This window comes from Camelus bactrianus, chromosome 11 (genome assembly GCF_048773025.1).
Source record: "Camelus bactrianus isolate YW-2024 breed Bactrian camel chromosome 11, ASM4877302v1, whole genome shotgun sequence".
NCBI classification, from domain to species: domain Eukaryota; kingdom Metazoa; phylum Chordata; class Mammalia; order Artiodactyla; family Camelidae; genus Camelus; species Camelus bactrianus.
In genome coordinates this window covers 17,703,167-17,727,571 of record NC_133549.1, presented here as the reverse complement: position 1 = coordinate 17,727,571, position 24,405 = coordinate 17,703,167, and the positions used below count along the sequence as shown (strand labels likewise).

General features: G+C 44.8%; 1 protein-coding gene across 1 annotated transcript in view; it reads right to left on the bottom strand.

Annotated features, from left to right (window-relative positions):
* TCERG1L (transcription elongation regulator 1 like) overlaps positions 1 to 20,542 on the bottom strand; it is a 173,080-nt gene extending 152,538 nt beyond the window's left edge. The window contains exons 1-3 of the mRNA XM_074374461.1: positions 20,204 to 20,542; positions 18,051 to 18,197; positions 17,119 to 17,299 (exon numbers count right to left, since the gene is read on the bottom strand). Of these exons, the coding sequence (XP_074230562.1) occupies positions 17,119 to 17,299; positions 18,051 to 18,197; positions 20,204 to 20,542 (667 nt within the window). The remainder of the gene's footprint in view (positions 1 to 17,118; positions 17,300 to 18,050; positions 18,198 to 20,203) is intronic.
* Between the last annotated feature and the right edge of the window lie 3,863 nt (positions 20,543 to 24,405).

Genomic DNA, 24,405 nt, shown 5'->3' with positions numbered 1-24,405 from the left:
GTTTTCGTGGGAACTGGAGGGAGGCGTGAACGCACTAGCTGGGTGAGGGCAGACCCTGACTGGCAGCGCTAGCCGGCCGTGCCCTCCACGGCTTCCTGTGGTCTCCAAGAGTCAGACACATTTGCATCTTCCTCTGAAATATCCGTTTTCCATGATATAAAAGCAATGCGTCTCCCCAACTCTCTAAGTAAAATTGGGGATCCTGAAATATTTATCTGTTTATCCTTTTGCTCCAGAAATTGCTGGGCACGGGGCCCACGCCGCTGGAGGGCTGAGGCCCAGGGACAGCTGCGATGTCACAGGTTCCTTCCATGTAAGTCGGGCTGCTTCGTGACGAGGAGTGGTTTGCTCTATTCACATCCCACTCCTCCCCGGCCACCCCGTCTCCCGCGTCTGGACGCACAGGCTTAGGTGAGGACAGACCACCCTGTTCAGGACGGAGCTCTGTGGGGACGCTCATAGTCAGGGGAAGCCAGCGCTGCCCCCAAAGATCCGCAGGGCTAGAGCCCAGGAGGAAACGGAAGCTCTCTTCCCGAGCCTCTTCCAGGTGCCTAGCTCCTCGGCTGTGAGGTGACGCGCTCCTCCGCCCCGGATGCGATGCGCGGCTGGACACCACTGAGCTGTGCCTTAGCAGTGCCGCATCCTCACGGGACCGTGAGCACAGCTCCACTGCCACCTGCCAGGGCCACGCGGCCGACGGCAGGCTCAGGCAGCAGGTGGTGGTCTCACTGTCAATGGCAAGAGGAAGAAGCATTTTCACGTATTTTATGGCGCTTTTTATTATGTAAGTAATACACACTCATTAAAAACGGGAAATAACAGATATTACATAGTTGGAAATAAAAGCGCCCCCTCATCCTGGCATCCTGAAATACACGCTATTAATATTTTTCGTATGTTTCCTTCCATCTTTTAGCAGCATGTGTGTATGTGTGTGTGCGGTGCTCTCAAATGGGCAACATCCTGTTCGTACAGTTCATAAGCTGCTTTTAAAAACTTACCACCACCAAACAAAAGCATTTTCTTTTGTCCAAATAATCTTCCAAATGTGATTCCACTGATAGTTGCAGGCTATTCGTTCTTTGATATTGATACATCGTAACTCACTTAACCACTTACCTAGTCGTGGACATTTGAAATTTTGTTTTTCCTTTTGGTATCAGATAGTATGATGTGCTGAATCACGGTGCATACATATTTGTTCTCTCTTCAACTTGCCATGAAGGAGAAGCAGTGAGTGAAATTATATTCATTTCTTAAAGGGTCTGAAATTCAAACTGCAGACCCAGCACACACCACGTCTAACAGCACGTGCCAATGAATGCAAGTTCTATGACTCTATTGCAAACACTGAGTAGAGCTTTTTTGAAAGTCTGTGCTAATTTAACAGCAGAGTATTTTATTTGGTGGTTTAAATTTGCTTTCCCTGAGTTACTTGTGAGTAAGCCACATATTGCATAATGACCATTTATAACTATTCTGTGAGTCATCTGTTTATGTCTGTCTATTTTTATTATGGTATTAAAATATTGTCCTATGTAACAATTCTTTTAAAATTCATTGTATTAATCTATATGTAGATTAGTACATCACTACCACATTTTAAAAAAACTGATTTAACTCTAGAGTAATAAGTTAAATTCCCATTATAAATTTTTTAGAAGTATGCATTTGTTCATCTCCTGGGTATATTCCATTCTCGATGGTTTTAAATGGCTCTATCACATTTTGAAAAAGTAATAGAATTAGCATTATATTATTCCCATAGATTAATTTGAAAAGAGCTGATATCTTCACGGTGTTTCATTTTCCTACCCACGCTCATAGGGAGTCCCTCCAGTTGAAAAACATCATTTTCAGAAAATGCTTTGTTCTGTTTGTCCAGGGTGCGCTCGGCGTGAAGGCTGTGATGTGTCAGCTGTGCCCGCGGTGTGTCCAGGAGCCGTGTGCGCTCTCCACGCCGTGTGAAGAGACGGTCTTCCTGCTGCAACATCTACATACCTATGAATATGCAGGAAACACGTTATCTTCTGCAGGTTGGCATTTTATCAATCGACTGTGATGAACTGTCTGTTCAATTCTGAGAGTTTTTAAGTTGAACGTTGTGAGTTTTCAAAATATGAAAGAGTATATGAACTTCAAGTGGTGTTTCTGTTTCATTTTTTATTGCATTGGCTGGAGCCTCCAGAAAACAGTCAAATAAAAGATGCTAGTGATTGGTTTTCAAGGGAATGACAGTGATGTTTCCACACGATGTGGCGGTTTTTAGATAAATATTATGTATCAAGTTGAGGAATTACACATCAGTTTTTACTGTTCTTATTTTTAAAAATTTTCTATGTGTATACAATTTTTAAAAGTTACTTTCCACTGACAGTTACTACAAAATATTGGCTATCTTCCCTGTGCTGTGTAATATATCCTTGACTTTTCTGATTTTCAACGGCTGTTCACTTTTATCAAACAACACATCTTCCTATAATCTGATGAAAGAATATATAGAGTTTCTTATCAAACCCACAGAACGATGTCGCTGTCAATGCCTTTCTTCTTATTATAAAATTTCTGCAACCATGAGATGCCCTCCACTTCACCTTGGCAGAGGCTACTGCCACCACATCACTAAATTTTCAGTAATACTTGTAGGATTTGTATAGCTACCTTCACAACGGGGATCTGTCCGTATAATTTATTTGCTTCTTTTTTTTCCCTATTTTTGAAACATGGGTAAAACGGGTCACAAACATTGTCATCTGTACTTAGGTCTCACCATTTTCTATGTTGTGAAGCAAACTCTTCATCAGCAGAAGATTCTCCTCGGAGTCTGAGAGACGTACAGTAAAACCTGCAGCATTTCAGGGTGCAGGGGGCTCGGGCTAAGGGAACAGGTGAGGATGGGGTCCCCAAGCACTTGCCCAGCTAGAAGAGGCAGGAGACCTGTGGCCGTCTGCACGGGCTCTTCCATCTTGACCCAAGTGGAACAGCTCCCAGACAGCAGTTTACTAACTGTGAAAAAATACTGGTATCAAGCAGAGATGTTCCCAGTAATGTGTTTCTTTTTTTTCTGATCATGGGAGGAGAGATTTTAACCAATGTAATTCATGTCTGCTTTTAAACCTGTAGATGTCTGCCTTTGTTTTTACCGTTTGCTTCCTCACATTTTTCTTAGATTTCCCTAACTTTCTACCGCCGCGACGGGAAGCTGATTTACGCCGCGCCCTCGCTTTCGCAGTTCACCTGCCGTCTTTTCTGACTCCAGATGTGCCTGGCTGTTAAGTGCTATTGGCTGCAACCTACGACTTCTAATATGCACACATCACGGCTGGTTATTTTATAAAAGGCTTGTTTTTGTGATATTGATTTCTGTCTCGTTCATTTATTTTCTGGCAGTCTTTCAGCTTCGAGGCTGCTGGGCGTCTCTTCATAGTTCATGTTAACTGTGAACTGTGGCTCCATTGCCCTGCGGCAGGCGTGTGAGATCTAGAGTCACTCCTGGTAATTTCTTGAACTGTGCCTCTTGCTATTGCTTTTAACTCTTTTTTCTTTAATTTTTATTATGAAAACTTTCAGCAGTAGCACGATGGAGGATAGTATAAAGAAGCCCACATCCCCACTAGCCACCTTCCGCAGTCGTCAGCTCACCCCAGGACGGGGCTGCGCTCATCTCTGCACCCCGTGCCCCCACGTCTGGATAGCTGACATAACACAGATTTTATTCCAGCTGCATGTGTTTCAGCAGGTGTCTCAGAAATATCAGGGTTCTTTTTTAAAGCATGAGCATAGAGCTCTTATAACACCTGCAAATTAACAAAATTAACAATCATTCCTTAAAATTATTAAATACTTACTGCTCCAATTTCTCCAGTTGTCTTACAACTTTTTGCTTGATTTGGTCAAACCAGGGTCAGTTTTAATGGGTATGTCTCTCTTAAACAAAAAAAAAGGTGGGTGCCTTCAGGAATAATTTATACACAGTGGAACTCATGCTCCATAAGCGTACAGTTTCCTGAATTTCAGGAAAGGCCGTCCTGCAACCACAGGCACAATCAGACAAACGTGCCCCCGTCCCTTTGTAGTCAACACCCCCCTCCCCAGGTCCCTGGAAGCCGCTGATCTGGGTTTGGCCTTCTAGCTTTGCTTTTCCTAGGCTGTCATGAAAAGGGAATTGCACGTGATACAAATGTCATATTTGTAATCATTTGTAATTTGCAAATACTTATTTTGGGTGGGTTCTCACACTGGCCGTGGTGTCCCTGGGGTCCGATCACATCGCTGCCAGCACCAGAAGTCCATTCCTTGTCTCTGTCGTGGTCCGTCGTTGGCATGTGCCCAAGTTTGTCGGTCTAGTCAATGGTTAATGAGAATCTGGACTGGTCCCAGATTGTGTTGCTCACAATAAACCCGCCATACACACCCGTGTGCAGGTTGCTGTGTGGACACATCTCTTCATTTTCTTGGGGAAACGCCTGGGAGTGAGGTTTCCAGGTATATGATGTGGGTAGGTTTATAAGAAACTGTCAAACCAATTTCCAAAGTGACTGCATCGTGCTGCGTTCCCGCCACTGTCGTGAAAGTTTCAGCTGCTCCATGTCCTCACGGGCACTGGGTGCCACCAGGGTGGCGTTCAAATCGCAGGCCTTCTAACAGGTGTGTGAGGGCTCACATTGCAGGCTTGGCGTGCATTTCCCTAATGAGGGATAATAGTAAGCGTATTTCCGTGTGCTCATTTGTCGTTTCTTTGTTGGTGATGCGTCTGGTCATGTATTTTGCTGGGTTATTTGTTTTCCTATCAGTTGGCTTATGAGAGTCTGTTGTATGTTGTGGATACCAATTCTTTATCACATATGCGCTTTGCAAATGTTTTCTCCCAGGATGTGGCTTTTCGTTTTATTCAAAGTCATTTCAAAGAGTAATAGCATTTAATTGTGATGAAATCCGATTATCAGTGCATTTTACCTTATGGTTCATGCTTGTGATGTCACACCTAAAATTTTTTTGCCTAAATCAAGGTCACAAAATTTTCTTTTATGTTTTCATTCAGAAGCTCTAGGACTTTAGTTTTAAAATCAGGTCTCTGATCTATTTTGAGCTAATTTTTAAACATGACACAAGGTATTGATCAAGGTTTATTTTTGCTTATTTTAAAGATGAATGTTCAATTGTCCCAAAACCATTTATTGGAAAGGCAAGTTCTTCTCTATTGAAGGTGCCTTGGCACCTTTGTCAAAACTCAGTCGACCGTGTGTGTGTGTGTGTGTGTGTGTGTGTGTGTGTGTGTACCTCTGAGGGGCTTCACTGGGTTCTGCCAGCCTTTGTCCCTCTGCTCACCAGTTCCACAAGCCTCCACTCTGGTAGCTTTATCACAGCCTTCAGACTGGCTCTATGTGAGACTCCACACCCACCGTTCTTTTTCAAAGCTGCTGTGGCCGTTCCACTTCCTTGGCTTCCCATGTCAGGTGTAGAGTTAGCTTGTCAGTTTCTGTGACACTGGGGACTTGTTTGGGATTATATAGAATTTCTAGATCAATTTGGAGAGAACTGACGTCTTTGCATTATTGAGTCTTCCAGCCCATTAATACAAAATGTCTCTCCGTATTGGAACGTCTTTGGTTTCTCTGCTCGATGTTTTGTAGTGTTCGGGATTCCTATTTTGTTAGGTTAATCCATAAATATTTCCTGGTTTGTTGCTTTAGTGGCACTGCTGTTTTATTTCAATGTCTAGTTGTTCATTACCAGTCACGCAAGGATACAGCTGCATTTCACATTGACCTTGTGTCCTGCACCCTTGCTAAGTTCACTTCTTGGCACTCGTAGATTCTGGGGGCCTCTCTGAGACTGTCTATGTGGCCAAAATTTGGTCTGCGTGTAGAGACTTCTATTTCTTTCTTTCCAATCTGTATGTTTTTCATTGTTGCTGGTTTTTTTTTTTTTCTTTTTGCCTTGTTGCATTGGTTAGGGCTCTCAGTACAACTCTGCAAACAAACAGAGAAACTACAGATCCTTGGCTGGTCCTTCTCTGTCTCAGAAAACATCAGGCGCTCGTGATTACACACGGCGTCAGCTGTGGTTCTTCCGTAGGTGTCCTTTGTCAGCTCGAGAAAGTCTCCTTTAATTCCGAGTTGACGTAGAGGTTTGTTTGTTCTTAATCTGAACAGATGTTGAATTTGACAAATGCATTTCCTGCATCTGTTGAAATAATCATGTTGTTTTCCTTCTTTGTTCTTTTGATAAAGTATACAACATTGACTTTCTAACACTGAACCAGCACTGCATTCCTTGAAAAAGCCCCCCTTGGTCACAATGTGTTATCAACTTTATGTATTGCTAACACCACGTTGGGGGGTTTTGCATCTGCGTTTATGCAGAATGCTGATCTGTAATTGTCCTTCCTGATAGTATCTCCTTGGTTTTTGTAGCAGAGGGATGCTGACCGCAGAAGAAAACAGCTTGGGAAACGTTATTTGTCCTTTCACTTTCCGAGGAAGTTTGCTTAAGTTTGGTGCCATCCTTCCATAAACCCTGGCAGGACTTCAGTGCCGCTGTCTGGGCCTGAACGGCTCTCTGTTGGAAGGACTGAAGTTATGAACGACGTTTTAAATAGATACAGTGCTCTTCATGTCTTCCATTTCTCCCTGAGTGAGCACGGGTAGCTTGACTTGCACAGAGTCTGTGTCCTCCATGTAAGCTGCTGAATTTATCGTCAAGAAGTAGTTGATACTGTTGTCCTAGTGTATGCTCAGTGTTCAGAGCTAGTGTCATCCCTTTTCTCATTCCTGACTTCAGTAAGCCAAGTTGTCTCTCTTTTTTTCTTATTTTTCTATAACCAGTGGTTTATCAATTGCCTTGATCTGTCTTTTTTTGTTTTAAAGCTTCTGGTTTAATTTATTTTCTTTATATTTTTCTGTTCTTTATTTGATTTCTGCTCTTGTGTTTACTATTTCCTTTCTTCTGTTTGTTTCCGTTTAATTAGCTCTCTTTTTCCTAGTTTCATAAAGGAGAAGCTTAGATCACTGATTTGAAAACTTTCTTTTTCCTTTTGTTTATTAATTTTTCTTTATTTTTTGCTGAGAACATTTTATATCTAGTCTCTTAGCAACTTTCAAGTGTACAATATGGTATTGTTGACTGTAATCACCAGGTCGTACTTCAGATCCCTGGAACTTACTATGTCATATAGGTGGGCATTTGTACCCTTTGGCTCTCATTTCCCCATCCGTCCCACCAGCCCCTGGCAACCACCACTCTACTCTGTTTCCATGAGTGTGGCTATTCCAGATTCTACGTATAAGTGAGACCATTCTGCATTTGTCTTTCTCTGTCAGACTTATCTCACTCAGCATAGTGCACATCCATCCATTCATATTGTTGCAAATGGCAAGATTTCTTTCTTTTTCACGACTGCATAATATTCCATACATCTCCTTTATCCATTCATCTGTATGTGAACACAGGTTGTTTCCACATCTTGGCTATTGTGACTAATGCTGCCGTGAACATGGAAGTGTAGATATCTTTTCAATATTCTGTTTTCATCACCTTTAGATAAATATCCAAAAGGGAAATTGCCAGATCATATGGTAGTTCCATTTTCAATTTCTGAGGACGCTCCGTACTTCTTTCTGTACTAGCTGGACCAACTTTTATTTCCACCAGCAGTGCACAGGGTTCCCTCTTCTTCAGACCCTCACCAGCATTTGTTATCACTTGTCTTTCTGATAATAGCCATTTGAAGAAGTGAGGTGATATCTCACCGTAGTTTTGATTTGCAGTTCCCTGATGACTAGTGATGTTGTAAGCACTCATTCATGTACCTGCTGGCCATCTCTGTGTCTTCTTTGGAGAAATGTCATTCAGTTTCTCTGCCATTAAATTGGATCGTTTATGTTTTGTTGTTATTGTTACTGAAGTATATAAGCTCTTTATACATTTTGGATGTTAACTCCTCATCAGATACATGGTTGGCAAATGTTTTTTCTCACTGTTTAGGTTGCTTTTGCTGTGCATAAGCTTTTTAGTTGGATGTAGTCCCACCTGTTGAGATTTGTTTCTATTACTTGTGCTTTTGGGATCACATCGAAAAAAATCATCACTAGGACTCATGTCAAGGAGTTTTCCCCTCATAGTTTCTTCTGGGAGTTTTATGGTTTCATGTCTTTTTATTGAGTCTTTAGGATTTGGGTCTTATTATTAAGCCTTTAATTAACTTCAAGGTCATGTCTGTGAGTGGTATAAGTTAGAAGTCTAATTTCATTTTTCTGTGTGTGTTTATTTAATTTTCTGAACACCATTTATTGGAGAGACTGTCCTTTCCCCATTGACTATTCTTGGTTTCCCCTGTCAGATGTTCGTTGGCTGCTGACACTAGCTTATTTCTGGGCTCTCAGTTCTGTTCCTTTGGTCTGTGTGCCTGTTTTTATGTCAGTGCCATATTGTTTTAATGACTGTAACTTATAGTTTTAAATCGGGAAGTGTGATGCCCTCAACTTTGTTCTTCTTTCTCAGGATGGCTTTGGCTCTTCAGGGTCTTTTGTGTTTCTGCATAAATTTTTGGATTGGTTTTTCTATTTCTATGAAAAATGCTACTGGAATTTTGATCGAGATTGCACTGACTCCATCGATGGGTTTGCATAGTACGGTCATTTTAACTATGTTAATTCTTCTGATCCGTGGACACAGGGTATCTTTCCGTTTCTCTTGTCTTCTGTTCCTTTCATCAAAGTCTCACAGTCCTCCCTGTGTAGACCTGTCACTTCCCTGGTTAAATGTATTCCTACGCATTTTATTGTTTTTGTGCTATAGTGAATGGGTTTGTTTTCTTTATTTCTTTTTCAGATATTTCATTGTTAAGTCATAAAACACAACTGGTTTCTGTATGCTGAGTTTGTATCCTTCAACTTTACCGAATTTGTTGAGTACGTCCAACAGTTTTCTTAGTTGAGTCTTTAGGGTTTTCTATATATGAGATCACACCACCTGCAAATAAAAGCAGCGCTTCGTCTTCCTTTCCAATTTGGATGTCTTTTATTGTTTGCTTTTCCCCTCTACTGTTACAGCTAAGACTGCTAGTACTATGAGAAATAAGGGTGGTGAGAGTGGGTCCCCTTGTCTTCCGATCTTTGGGGAAAATCTTTCAGCCTTTCACCATTAAGCGTGACGTTAGCTTTGGTTTTTTCAAACCTTTATTATGTTGAGTTAGGTTCCTCCTACACCAGTTTGCTGAGGGTTTAGGGTTTTTTATTCATGAAAGAATGTTGTATTTTGTCCAATTCTTTTTCTGCATACACTGAGACAACGAGATGATATAGTGATCTGCTGTATCACGCGTATTGAGTTACATATGTTGAACCGTCCTTGCATCCTGGGGACAAACCCCACTTGGTGGTGTACGATCCTTTTAATGTGCTCTTCAATTTGCTTTGCTAATTTTTTTGAGAAATAATTTTTGGTGCTATAAATTTCCACCTGAACACTGCTGTAGCTACATTCCACCACGATTTTTTGATATGGATTTTTATTTTCATTCAATTCAAAATATTTTCTAATTCTCTTTGTCACTTCTTTTTTGACCCAGGTGTTGTTTGGAAGTCTTTTTGTTTCGTTGCCGGATATTTGGTGATTTTTCTGGATATTTTTTCTGTTACTGATTTCTAATTTAATTATATTGAGGCCAGAGAACAAATTGTGTATATTTTCAATTATTTAAAATGTACTGACTTTTTCATGGCCTAGAGTATAGACTGTATTGGTGAATGTTCCATATGTGCACAAAATGTGTATTATGTTATTATTAGGTAGTGTATTTTATAAATGTCAATTTAATCAAGTTACTGGATGGTATTGTACAAATTCTGTAACTCCTTATGGATACTTTACCTTCCTGCTCTGTTAATTACTGGGGGATGAGTGTTGAAATTTCCAAATGTAATCATGGCTTCACCCGTTCCTTTGTTCAGTTTGATCAGCTTTCGGTCCATGTGCACGAAGCTCTTTTGCTGGATGCACGCACACCTAGGGCTGCTACGCCTTCTGGGTATGTTTTTAATTACGTATTGGTAGTTATGTAGTGCCCCTTCTCATTCCTGCAAGGCGTCTTGCTCTAAATTCTAATCTACCTGATACCAGTACAGTCACACTAGCTCTCTCCTGCCTTGTAGTTGCGTGTGATATCTTTCCCATGCTTTACTTTTATCTACTCTAGCTCGTTACATTAAAAACGAATTTCCTGTGAATACAATATATTTGCAATGAAGATCTCTCCTTTTAATTATGGATTTTACACCTTTGTATTTAGATCTACCATCTTGTAGTTATTATTTTTTGAAATATTTGTTTCTTCTGTGCTTTGATCCTTTGTTTTCTTTGTCTGATTTTGGGTTGAGTATTTGTTATGATTCCAATTCTATTTCCACTCTTGTTTTATTGGTATAACTGTTTTTAATTCTTCAGTGGTTGCTCTGTGTTTTCCAATATGTATTTTAATTTGTTAGAGTTCACCTTCAAATAATATTATACTGCTTATTGTGAGATTTTTAGTTCAGTCCTTTAAAGATGTCACTTTGCTGGTTTTGGGTTTTGATCCAGGCTTTGATAACCTTCCTTTTTTATTACCTTTCGTCAACATGTCTTCAAATGTTTTTCCTGCTATGTTGTTGTTTGCTATATGCATATTAACCCATTTGATGTTGTCTCACAGCTCTCAAAAGGATGCTCCATGTTTCCACTGTTTTCTCTTTGTATTACAATTTCAGTAGTTTCTGTTGACCAGTCCTTAAGTTCACTCATTCATTCCTTAGCTATATCCTGTCTGTTCATGAGTCCATCAAAGTAATTCTTCATTTCTGACACTACATTTTATTTGTTCTAGTATGTCAATTTGACTTTCTTATATTTTCCACACCTGTAATGAAATTCGCTATCTCTTCATGCATGTCCCCTCTTTTCCCATTAGACTCATTAATACATTAATCACAGTTGTTTCAACATCCCTACCTAATAGTTTCAAAGTATGTCGTCTTAGGATCTGGTTCTGTTGTTTGCTTTATCTCTTGCCAATGGTTTATCATTTATTGCTCCATTAGTGTGTCTTGTAACCTTTATTCAATGTCCATCATCATGAGTAGAACAACAGAGCATGAGACAAATAGGATTTACTCCTGGAAATGGGCACACCCTTTCTTCTGTCAGGCTATTAGTGAATGGCGTGGGTCCGTGCATTCAGGTGTCCACCTGGATTTGAGTTTTGTTGCTACAGTTGCCAGCCTGCCCCACAGACTTCAAAACCCTTAAGAATGACTTTGCTTAGATTAAGTTCCGGGTGTCTGGCAGTCTTAATATTTGTGCCCCTCTCAGCTTCCAGCCACTTCCGTATTCCTGAACCACAGAAAAGGGCCATGGTCCATGCCCTTGGCCCTGCACCAGTGGTGGGCGGCGGTTACTTTTACCTGCGTTGTGAGGCTGGCTGTTGGGCAGGAGTCCTTGTCCTGTCTCAGTACAGAGAACCTTGTTATTCAGGCTTCTGGGGTGAGAGTTTCCTAGTGTTTCAGCTTCTTTCAGTCTATTTGAGGGATTTTGAAAGGGTTTGTGTCCTCATGTTCCTCACTTCTCCTCTTCCCAGCTTTACCGACATAGTTTGAGGTTATGTATTTGGATTATAATTATTATTCTTTTCAGCTTCAGTTTGGGGGAAAAAGTTTCTTAGAATTTTTCACTCATTCTTGTAACCAAATTAACAAATGTTTACATATATTCCATGGGATGGACAAAAGTTGTTGACAACTACAGATACTTGGAAAACTGATTTTCCCATTCTTAGCTCTTGATTTAGATTAATTCCTCAATTAGTGGAGGAAACAGAAGAGAAAGAAATAAATTTTACGACATAAACGTTTCCCAAGGTTTTCGTATCGTATAAAAGAATTCTCAAGTGACGATGCTGCCGTGATTTGAAAATCAAAGGAGACATAAAGCTTAAATCTGCTTTGTTTAAATCCTACTGGTAACTGCTCGAGAAAGCGGATCGGTACGAGCAGATTCCAAGCAGTCACATGAAACAGAAGTGAACAAACTCCAACAAAACATGCAAGCGGCACAGCGAAAGGCTGGAAGCAGACTGAAAGGAAGGAAGGACAAAAGGCCGTGCAAAGCAGGGTGTTTAATGCTATGCCAGAAGAAATATTGAGGCAAGAAGTCAGTGTAAGCACGCTAAAATCCATTTTTAAAAGGCAAAAGCGGAGGCTGTGACCATAAACAATTGAGCTAAGCTTAGAACAACAGACAAGGCAAAAACTGATGGGAAAGATAAAGTGGAGACGTGGAGTGACGGCAACATCGTCGTTCGACAAAGAAGAACGTGCGGCGAGAGCACTGGGTGTGACAGTCGATCCCTCGGTTTTTTGAGGATGTCTTTGCCTTGCTTACAAGTACGTACGACTTTCTTGTTGGGCATACATCTCGTTGATCACAAACCTTTTTCGTCGTAATTCTCTAAGGTTTTCCCCGTCAGGCCGTCACATCTAGTGCTGGACAGCGATCCGAGGCTGTGCCCACTTCTCTGCGTTCTTGTGAGAGGCGGCTCTCCTAGTCACAAACTTCACCAGGTTGTAACGAGCACGGTGCGTGGCTTCGCCACATTTAATATGTCTGCTGCATTTTACTAGTTTTTCAAGGAGTTCAAATAAATGTCTGTTTGTCCTTTGCTCTTTATTTCACTTACCCCTTCTCTCGTTACTACCACCGCTTTCTTCACCGTCACAGCTATGTGTGCCTGAGAATTCTTCTGCGTGGCTTTCGTACCACCCAGCTCAAACCATCTTTCCACATGAGTTCACGCCTCCACCAGCTCCCTTCAATTTTTCTTTCATTGCTTTTCTATAAAGTTCTTTTTATTCCTATTAAGGTAAACCAAAAGTTGATTTATGCAAAAAGTTTACAAGTTCCTGTGCCAAAGCCTTTTCCCAGGTCTGTTTTTCTTCCACATCTTTTGAGTAAATGAGTCTTTTATGAAGCAGAATATTTTCCGTGACTCCATCTCATCTTCTGCTTTCTCTCTGTCTCTCTCTCGTCATCCTTGGGTGAGGTGAGGAACAGCCAGTGTTTTTTCCCAACAAGATGTCAGTAGAATCAGGCTCTTTGATGTTCAGCTGAAGGCATGTGATTTAGACAACTTTTAGACAAATCTCCAGTTTTCGGCAAGCTGTTATGTCATGTGTCCTCACTGGACAGAAGCTGAGCTAGTTATTCTCCTATCACGGGACATTCTAAACCTAGTGAGCATATTTCTGAATACCTCGAAGGACTCTGAAGTTCTTGGGTTTAGAAGTGAAGTACAGAGACTCTTTGGAAGCGCCATTTCCACGCGAGCCCTGCTCACACTTCTCCTCGGATAAGCCCCATGTCCTAGGAAGCAAGGCAGGCCCATCGCTCCCCAGGATGAAGAGGGACTCAGCACTGCGTAGGAGAAGGGGGATGTGGACCCAGGGGACGCAGGGATGGGGCCGGTCCTCGGTGCACAGACGCCGGGAGACGAGGGGCTCCAGCACTGGCCTCTCCAGCTGCCTGACCCTGGATCCATGTCTCAGGTCTGGGAATGAGTGAACCCTACTTTCTATCTCAATTCAACCCATTTGCAGTGTCATTAGGGATAATTCCTTTAAAAGTCGCTAAATTATTCATTGGAGACTTCAGCTTCTAGTGCAGTTGTAACTTTGCGTATCCCCCTGCGCCCTGGTTTATTTTTCAGCGAGAAGACCCTGCCTTCTCCGCTGTCTGCTCTGCTTCCTGGGGACGAGTTCACACTTTGGTGAAGCAACCACGGCCCTAAGCCGAGGAACGGCGAAGAACCCCAGGGCGCTATAGAGGGCGCAGGACTCACAGCACGGGTCCAGCGGGATTGCAGGGTTCCGCTCGCGTGAAGAGGTCGAGCCTGGGCGCCCGCTGCCCGCCCGCACCAGCCCCTCCTTCTGCGGCTCAGCCCACTTGTCTGCTTGTTGTCGCCTGAGGAACAGTTTTCATGAGCTTGAGACTTTGCACACTCCACTCCTGCGTCCCCTCCTGCCCTGGGCAGGTTCTGCTGCGTCTTCATGGTGTGTTTCAGGAGGCATCACCCCAGAGTCCTTTCCTGATGATCCGTCCTGAGACCCTCCTCTACCGTCTGCCGGGAGCCCTAGGACCGCGCGCTGGGTAAGTCCTCTACTGGCAGAGCCCCCTGCACAGCGCCTGCATGAGAGGGGGCTCCTCTGATGGGTGAAGACAGGAATGTGACCGGCCTTCAGTTCTGCCCTTCAAGGTGGCCCCCAGGCTTTCTTCAGGCCTGCGCGTACTGGCAGATCATCACCTTTATCGTCAGTACAGTGAGCCTAGTATATACCAAAATAAAGTCCTTCAAAATATTTATTAAATTTTGCATGACCTATCCAAACACGTTCGAGTTGGGCTAATAGTATATGAGACCGTGTGGCTGTGCAGTTACTTCCTAGCCAACTGCAGATCAGGAGGGGCAGGCGGGATGTGAACGGGAGCCTCAGGGGCCACCCACTGGACATCTCTACCCATCCCAACTTCTAACTCAGTTCAACAGACCACATGCTCATGCAAACAAAGCCACTTTCCAGCGTCACATCATTTGAGCTCACGGTACGTGTTGCCATTGTCAAGAATGATTATTACACAGTCGCACCATCTGTTCAGGAAGGAAGCTGCCCTGAGCTTGCTGGCCTGTTTGAAATGGGGGACAGGGGTCTGACTCACTCTCTTGGGTCCCCTGGAGTTCTAATGGTGCTTCTTTGATAAATTGAAAGAGAATAATAAAATATACCTAAGATTCTAAGGACATTTACTTCTGAACATAACAATTTACAACAAGATTGATCAACTTAAAATATCGATTATATAATATATTCATATATTACATATTAATATATTGTATATACTATATATGACCTATTTTATATTTATAAATGTATAACTTCATATACTATAAACCAAATATCACATTTAAATTAATCAATTTATAACAGGATATGAAATTTAATAGCCACTGTAACAATAACTTTTAACAACACATCTGAAATGTACATGTAAAATGTTTAAATGAGGCTATATCTTCTCATTAAGCTGAAACAATGTGTCCTAACTTTCAACTGCTGGGCGTCTCCGCCATCCACCATTTTCTGGCTCCCCCTTCCAAGTTCTTCACCAAGCAGTTAGTAGCGTATAAACAATCCCCTAAATGTGTTCTTTGGACTAAGGGCCATTTAATACATGCTTTCCAGGATAATAATTTCTAAGACTTCTGAAATGCAGCAAAAAACCAACATTTTCCAAAATTTTCACAAAGCAATTCAGAAACGCCCATCTCAAAACAAGTATATTTGACTGTTATTAAAATACCTCTGAGGACATATATATTATTCCCCAAAAGATAAGTGAAGCTGTGTTATATTCTCATGGTTCATAAGTCCAAAAAAAATAAAATCCAAACAGGAATAAAAGCAGAGATTTGACAAACGGTAGATGAGTTAGAATGGGCAGTTATCCTGCTGTCGACCATGTTAGGAAGAAATAGTACTTTCTTTTGTCTTTTAAAACAGGTCAGTCAGAAAATCAAAGCGTACAATTAACATGAATATGCTTCATGTATGAAATATTTGCTCCACGAGGGTAAGCAAACAATATCCATATGATAGAGAAGCTGTGATCATTTACCTTCAGTTTCTTCAACTAAATGAGTATTTCGCATGTTCCCAGCATGAGTTTTCTAAGAGGATTTGGGTGAACTGCAAATGCCTATGACATTCCAGAATGAGCTGACAGGACGAAAGGCCCCTCAGAGCTTTTGTGGGAACACTTGAACAGATTTCACTCTTGTTTAAACTGAAGTTGCTGATTATCTTGGTGACACTGTGCCGGTGCGCTAGGAAGCGACAATATGATACTTTCACCCGCCAAAGGAGACATCTAAACCCATGCAATACTTGCATAACACATGCATTCTGGTCATCTTTTATCATCATCCAATTAGATAGGAAGCAAGATCATCTTCGTGAGAAGTGCTTATGACTGCATGTGTCCATGAGGCTTACGCATGTTTTAATAGCTCAGTAGCACGTAATTACAAGGACAGAAGGCAAGTTTCCATCAAGAGTCATTAAGGCCCTTGAAAAAACACAAGTAGTTGAGTGTCCTTCCTGTCTTATTACCAAACAAGACCCACAGCAAATGAGAACACGTAAGGTGGACAAAAAGAGAAGAAAGTAAATGTGTCTCCTGATCCAGCATGGTACTGCCCACAGGGACGTGTCCTTCTTACTAAATTTTAGAGGTACTTACTGAGACAAGCTTGCTAGGTAGGACATTACAGGGAAGATAATAGAATTCTGAAGTCATAAGATATTCCATAATAGAAGGTGTTGTGAGATAATTCTGGCATGGGTGACATTTGCTTTTGTAATATGATCATATGTTAAGGTGATTCTAAAAATCAATTTAAAAATTCGTAAGATGATTTTGCTCTCTTGTTGCTATATAGGTTTATTACACAATCTTTCAACCAGGGATTATTTCATGGGAGTCTGTTCCAGGACAAATGTTCTTTCAGGTCACTAGACTCCAAAGATAGAACAAAACCCATCTTCCAAACAGTGTGCTTTTATAGACCATCGCCAGTCTCATCCTCAACTTCGTGAAGGCAAAATTCACAAAAATTGTGCATGAGCCTCTCTGCTGCAGACCAGGGGGCTATGCAGCTCATCCCATGCAAGTAACACTTTCTAAAAGGATTACTTGATCAACTAGGGTCCCTATCAAGAGCTATCAGCAGATGATTTGGTCCAATTCTAAAAACAGAATTTTAGCACCAAAAATCTGATTCTGTACAAATCTCCTTGGCCATCTCTTCATCTAAAACAGACCCCATACTCCAAAAACGCAGGGAGTAAGCTACCCCAAACTTAATTTCTTTATAAAAAGAATTTATTTCACTGAAAGAATTGGAAAGAATTTTTTCATTGAAATGACAAATATAGTTTTCATGCCTGAAACTAATTTGGAGCTAAAGCGAACAAACAAACAAAACAAAAAACCGAAACCAACCAGCCGCGTCACAGATACGTGAGCACCAACCTGGCGCAGGCCGAGGCGCTGACCGCACCGCGGGGCGCGGCCGGGATGCCGGGGCCGGCCCGCTCAGGGACGTCGGCACTTGGTTTGCCAGCAGTTGAGGTTTTTCGAGCCCATGGAATAATCTCAGTTCTTCAGGATATATCCACGTTGAGTCCAGAGCAAAGGCGTTATTAAAAATGATCTGTTCAAAAGAAAGCAAGCAGAACACTTGGCACCATGCACATGATCAGAGCTAAAGACTGTAAAATATTCGTCTTGTTTTAGGTTGAATATTGGAGGTTCTGTAAGTGGGGACTCCATAAAGTCACTACTCTAAAACTCGAAGACCCACAGGGCTCTGACACTAATCACCTTCTAGTTAGGTCTCCTGGCTGGTCTTCAGCTACTGACTTGGCCAGTTCAGCCCAGCAGCCAGTTTACAGATCATAGAGTCACCCCAGTGAGGGAAGCAGTATGTCCCTGGACTGCTTTCTGTTGGTTTTCAAGTTAACAAAGGGCAGCCAGTATATTTGAATTCAAAAGCCAAGATATACCGTCAGAAGGATGAACACTCAAAGCCATACTAGCAAAAAAAGAAACTTGCTTTTACAATTTGTGCTTGAGTTATATGATGCCTGAGGCTAGATTTTGATCAATTGGTGGCAGACATAAAAGCTGAAAAATTTTAAAACTAGATTCTGAATCAGAAGTCAAAATTTTATATTGTTCTATGAAATCTAAATATTTTAGGCCAAAACAAAATCCCCCACCACTACCATCTACTGGTATTTTTGAACAGACCAAGCTTATTCTGAAAAGGTTTCTCTCTAAACCTAGATGGTCAGTCTGTTGCAATTAGCAAATAGAAACACACAGTGATTTCTGTTATGGAAATACCCAACGACTTAATAATTAATAGCACATTTATCCAATTAAAGTAGTTGCATTTTTACCTTACAATTCGGTATCCTTTTGTCTATCCAACTTTTCCCAACAAGAGGTGGAAGAGCAGATGGGCAGACATGTGGGAAAATGGGCACCAATTCCACAGTGGAAGAGGGAGACAGTCCAACTGATGGAGAAGGACCACCAAAAAGCCACTGAAACCGAAGAAGAGAGGAGGGAGTGCTTATCTGTTTATGTCAATCAACTCTACTTTGTACTAAAAGACACTGGGATAGCTGCTTTAAAAAGGAATTTTAAAATTCATGTATTTGATTATGAGAAAAATTTCGTCTCCACAGTCCAAAAAAAACCCTATACATATTCAAAAATTTTAAAAATCTATAAAACTTTTTGTATCTGAATCATCATAGTGCATTAACAACACTGCATTCTTTAATATTAAGAACTTCCAAGCACAAAACCGTGAGAACATGGTAAGAAATGGGCTTCTGCCCTGAGAAAACAAGAAAGCACAATGGGAAGGTGAAATGCTGGGTACTCCTTTTATAATTCTTGAATACTTTCCATAAGCAAGCAGAGAGCTGTATTTTATGGTATTATTTTTCCATATAACACTTTGTATTGATTATATTTATAATTTTAAAAACATGCACAAGTAATATTTTCAAAATAAGAGGTTAAGATTCAAAGTTTCCAAAGGTTCACAAATCCAGATTCCAAAGCAAAGAAAATATAAGTGAGCTTATCACATAACTGAAGATCCCAGTGCACAGAATAAAACAGCAAGCATTGAAAGGGAGCAGATAATTTAGGAGACAGTGTCCTTCATTAAATTAACTATCAGTGGAGAATAAGATCATTGTTCAATGATATGGAATGCTTCAATATGTATTTGTTTTAAAATCGTAAAAGCATTTTTTTAAATTTTTCTGTAATGTAAAATGTTCTTCTGGTTCTAAATATTGCTGTTTATCAGAAAATATTTAGCATGCAATATTTTTAAGACTAATAGTAAGTTTTGTGGGGGATTTTTCTTTTTAAATTTACACAAGAAAAAAATGCAGTGTTTTATACAGAAAAAAAAAATGTAGTTCCTTGATACCTCTAGTGGTAGCACTCGGATATATCAACTCCTTCAAAATATCCAAAAAGCTACCAACGTTTATTCAAAAAACCTTAACATGAACTGAATCACATATCAAAATACGATATCTAAGACCACATATATGCTGTATTATTAAGTCTGAAGACCAATTTAGGAAGCGTTAACATCTTTTAGAAACACTCACAAGATAATACTGGAATTAAATTAATTAAACGGTATATTCTAAAATCCATTCATTCGAATATGCTAATAAGGACGATCATTGGAATAAAATACATGTTATTTCCTGATTTAAATGCATCTGCATAGTTAGAGAGCAAACAATGGATCTTGCCAAAACCAGCTTGCCTTGCTCTGTTGCACCATCAATCAAAGGTACAGCCACTTTTTCTTTCTAATTCCAGGTTTTAAACGCCAAACTCTTCTAAAGTGCACTATGACACTAGCTAATTTGGCTAGTGTCAAATTAGCTCAGGCAGACCGAGGATGGGAGTGGGAATCACCAGCAGCATTTCTCAGCATGAAAGGCAGGATTTCCCTGCAGGCTTTCTCTGGTTTGAATTTCCTTAAGCGCTGTCCTGAGTCTATTTTCAAATGAAAAAAAAAAAGCTAGATCAGAATCTGAAATAGCTCTTGGTCCCCAGCTTGCTTCTCAAGCCTGGCGGAGACTGTGAAAGTATTAACTTCTCTTCTGCAAGCTGGCCACGGTGGGCAGCCGAAACGCTCGGCTCCGAGGCGGCTACTTCAGCACCGCGCTCCGGACAGCGACCCCGGCCGCGGCGAAAGTTGTGGCCGAGGCGGTCCCAACTCCGGCCTTGGGGTGCGGGCCTCCCAACTGCTCAGCTGAGAGACCGGGAAGAGCACTGCAAACACTGCCGACCGGCAGAACGGGACGTCGAAGCATGAACTTTGTTGCCGATGCATGGCTGCCAGGCTGCGCCCTGGTGCTCTGGGGAGCCGAGGACCACCACCGCGGGAGGAAACGGCGCGAGCCCTGGGGCCAGAGCCGCCCGAGCCGGGCAAGGGCCGCGCCCAAGGGGCAGAGGGGAGGCCGGGGGCCTCAAACGGGGGGCTGGGGGCCGGGGGACACGTTACCTGCCCGTTGAGCAAGGGGTAGTGGTGCACGGCGGCGGCGGCGTGGTCTGGCGCAGAGGGCAGCGGCAGCAGAGGCAGCAGGGGCTCGCCCGCGGCTTGCCAGCCGGGCGGCCCCGGGAGCAGAGGGGCGGCGGGGGGCTGGGCCGAGGCGAGCAGCACTGGCGGGGGAGCGACCCCGGCGCCCAGCCGGAGCAGCCCGGCCGAGCCAGGGACCATCCAAACCCAGGGCGGCGGCGGCGGCGGCGGCGGGTCTGCATTCATCGGCCAGAGAAGAGGCTGCCGCCGCCGGGGCTGCTGCAGCTGCCGCCTCCGCCGCTGGAGCCTGGTGCCCACCAGCATCCTACATCCCCGCGCGGGCGGCGGCGGCGGGGGCGGCGGGGGCAGCGGGCGCCCGAGGTGCGGGCCGGCGGCGGCGCGGGCTCCGGAGCGAACTCACTTGGTTCCGCGGCGCGGCCGCTCGCTCCGCCCCTGCCCCGCGCGGGGAGCCCCTCCTCCCGCCCGCCGCCCTCCTCTGCTATCGCGGCCGCCCGCGCCTCCGCCGCCCCCTGGGCCCGGGTGCGGCCCACGGAGCCCCCCAGTTCCGGGCTCTGGGCAACATGCGCTCCTGGACACCCGCGGGGGCCGGCGTGGGAGGGGGCGGGAACGGAGAGGGCGGGGACGGGGAACGGCGGGGGCGCGGGGCGCTGGGGGCGCGCCTGGCCCGGATCCGGCGGATCGCGCCCGCGGCTAAGCTGCGGCCGCTGGAGGCCGCCGGCTCTGGAGGATGGAGCCCACGGCGGGGAAGGCGCGCACGGCCGGGTCGGGAGCCAGGGTCCACGAGCAGCAGCGAGCGGAGACCAAGGTGGCTGCGCCGAGCCGGGAACGTCCCACCGACGGGCGGGGCTGGGGGCGCCGGCTGGGGCCATGCGCGGGCCCCTCTCTTCCTGGCTTAACCCGGGTCAAGAGCGCAAGGCCCCTGGGGGATGAAGGCTGCAGCCCCCGACGCCAAGCGGGCACCGATGGTCACTGGGGACAGGCAACTTCTCTCTCTGGAAAATCTGCCACTTTCCTAAGCCCCCAGCAGGTCGTCTGCCCCGGCGGCCCCCATCGCACGCCCCACTAGCTCAGCACGATGCTCAAGGCAGGTCGCCTCTGGGCCTTCGCACAGTACGTCCGGCTGTCGCTGGGACTGCCCACTCTGTACTGGTGCTGGATTCTCCCGGGCACAGAATTGTGCTCCACATTTGCCCGCCGCACGCGGCGTCTGCAGCGCAACCTGAACTGCCTGGGGCTGAGGAGCGACCCCTCTTGCGAGGACTCTCGCTCGGCCTGCGCAGCCGAGCCGGCTCCGTGCTGGTCACAGGCGGTTGCCGCCAGGCGGCGCGCGCCCCCGCTGACCTCCCTCCTGCCGTGGTCCCAGTCGGTGCGTTCTCTCCCTCTGATGCCCCGGCTGTGAGACCCAGACCAGCCCTGCGCAGTTCGTGCTGAAAGCTGGTGAGACTTCATGAGCTAATCAACTCAGATCGCTAACGCTTGAGAAGCCGGACCGCGGTTAACACGCAAGCCCAGCGCTTCTTAGGAGCATTTGGTGAAGGCCTTTCCTGCTGCCCGAAGCAGGAGGGGGCTGTTATGAAACATACTTTTAAGAGCTGGTATGAAAAGCCCACCCTGACCTGGGCGGGAGAGCACGCACCCACCCAGGCACACCCCAGGACACGCCGGGGCTCTCCGGGCGCCGCTCTCCTCCCCCGGGACTGGCCCTCTGCCCTCCCTCCCGAGGTAGACTACAGCACCGGAGTGCTTTCAGTTTGCGTCTAGGGTTGTTCCCTCCTCCTCCCAATTTGCTTAATTTCCTCCTGGCCTGGCATGATTTCTTTTAGATCCGGGCATATGCTAATTTACATAGCTGGCATCTCCGTATTTTCCTCCACACCAACCGTTTTTCAATTAGCAAGTTTCTCTCTCTCTTTGATGCAAGAGTACTGGCAAGATTTTGTTTTTTCTCACCTACAGTCAGAAAGCTCTGCAGATTAGAAGCCCGCTACTATTTAGCTTAAGCCGTTAATTCATGCGCATACATTTGTACATGCAGACCCCCGTGATGTGTCTTGATCTTGGTGGCCACGGTTAGACTACGAGACTGGGGCAGGTGTCTTCAGGCGAGCTAATGTGGACCCCTTGAGGGTCCTGTTTGAAGAGGAGTTTTTCGGCCTTTCTTAGTGCCTGGCCGGCAGGCTGCTCTCAGCAAAAGCGAAGTGCTACGTGCGCTGAGCCCAGGCTCCTGGGAAGGCAGGGAGCTGTGATGTGCGGAAGCTTCAGCAGGTGTTTGGGGGGAGTCTCACCCACTCCCACACAGCTCTGTCCTTGGAATGGTTCTGCTAAAGTCAGCTTTTGTCAACTGGTGATGTTTATTCCCTCCCAGGCTTCCCAGTTTCTTGAGAACAGGATGCCTTGGGCGACTGCTTGGCTCTGAACAGGAGCGGGGAAATCACAAGCATGCTCACTCAGAGAACCTCAGAGTAGCCCGAACTCCTCGGCCGCTTCCTGCCACAGCTCGACTGCGTTCACTTATCACAGCTTCGAGCCCCTTTCTGTACCTCACTGTGTGCCGAGTTCTGGGACCCGGCAGAGGACAACACAGATGCCACTTCCACTAGCTAATCGATGGACACCAAGGGGACCTGGGAGATGGGCTTAGCCCCTACTTTGGGCTCTTGTTTCAATCAGATTCATTTCAAGGTTTCTCCACACACTGCACTCAACCCAGGAAGAACCAGACACCCCTGTAGATAGGAGAGCGCCTCCTGGTAGATGCTCTCATTCCAGAGGGTATTTAAGTGGACTCTTTTAAAGCAGGAAGCACTTTCTCCTTGAAGACCAGAGATCTGGGGGCCGCCCGTCTGCCAGGTAAACCTGTTCTGTGGTGGGCAGGGGTACTTACCTGTCAGCGCCTCCGGGGATCCGCCCTGGGCTGGCACCCCATTAACTCAGGCCCTTTATCTCCCTGTAAAAATCAGTGAGGAATTTTCCTTGTGAAGGGTTTTATACACAATCCAGCCTCAAGTTCATGTAACCAGTAAAAACAACCTTAAGTCCGTCCATATTATTCAGGCAAAAGCAGCAGAAATTCCCAGCTAATCTGTGACAGACTGAGGAAAGATGAGACCCACTCCAGGGAAACGTGCGAATTATCCCCCCATGCTAATGAGTTCTGCATCGTTTATTACCTTCAGGAAAAAAAGGAATGTGGGGTGTCAGGGAGAGATCAATGAAATAAGATTTTGCAGCTTGTAGAAGGCTTTTAAAAAAAGTTTTTACTCTTTTTCTAAGTAAAACATAATAGATCCCACCCCCCCCCCAAAAGAGAGAGACAAAGATGAAGATGTTTCCTTCCAGGCCTGCAGAGTTAAACAATCCCCAGGGAACAGGAGGGAGGCGGGGGACCGCGATGTCACCTCCGCAGGGCCCCGCCCCGCCCACCCACTCACACCACCAGAACAACTTTCCAAAACACACGCTGATCCAACTAGGCCCTTCCCCGCTGGAGACTCGCAAGTGTGAGCGATGAGGCCCTGGGTGAAAGCCACAGACGAGAGCCACGGCGCGGGAGGCTGGTGTCTTCAGGGGGAGGAGCTGACGGCTCAACACCCGACTCAGTGAAGGGCGAGAGGAGCGGGGGTAAGAGTCACTTCCCAAGTTGTCCTAAACCTGGGGGTCTGCAGCTGGGCATTGCTTCCCAGAGATGAGGACGAGCAACAGAGAAGAGAGGTCGCCCTCAATGGGATGACTTTCAAGGTGCCGAGGGACATCCGGAAACACCATCTGGGTCACGGTTGGCAATTCCAGTCTGGAGTCAGGAGCGAAGTCTTGGATGGAGACACAACTGAAATTAGCACCAGAATGGAGAGGGACGGCTGTATGTGATGGGGTCACCCCAGGAGAGCACAGAGTGGGAGAGGAGAGGCCAGGGTCTCAAGTGGTGGGGAGTCACGCTCCCCCGGGAGCCTGGAGGTAAACAGAGGCAGGCGGTGGCAGAAAGCCACCCTGGATGGGCAAGAGTGTGCTTGATTGTTAAAGGGTGTTATCATTGACTTTGTCATAAATGCAGTACGCAGAATATCTGGAAGACATAGAAAAGCATCATGAATCAAGCCCACTCTGAGAAAAGAATACGACCCTTTTTGCTGACCTCTCCTTCATGGTATTTTTTCTATGCATCTCTC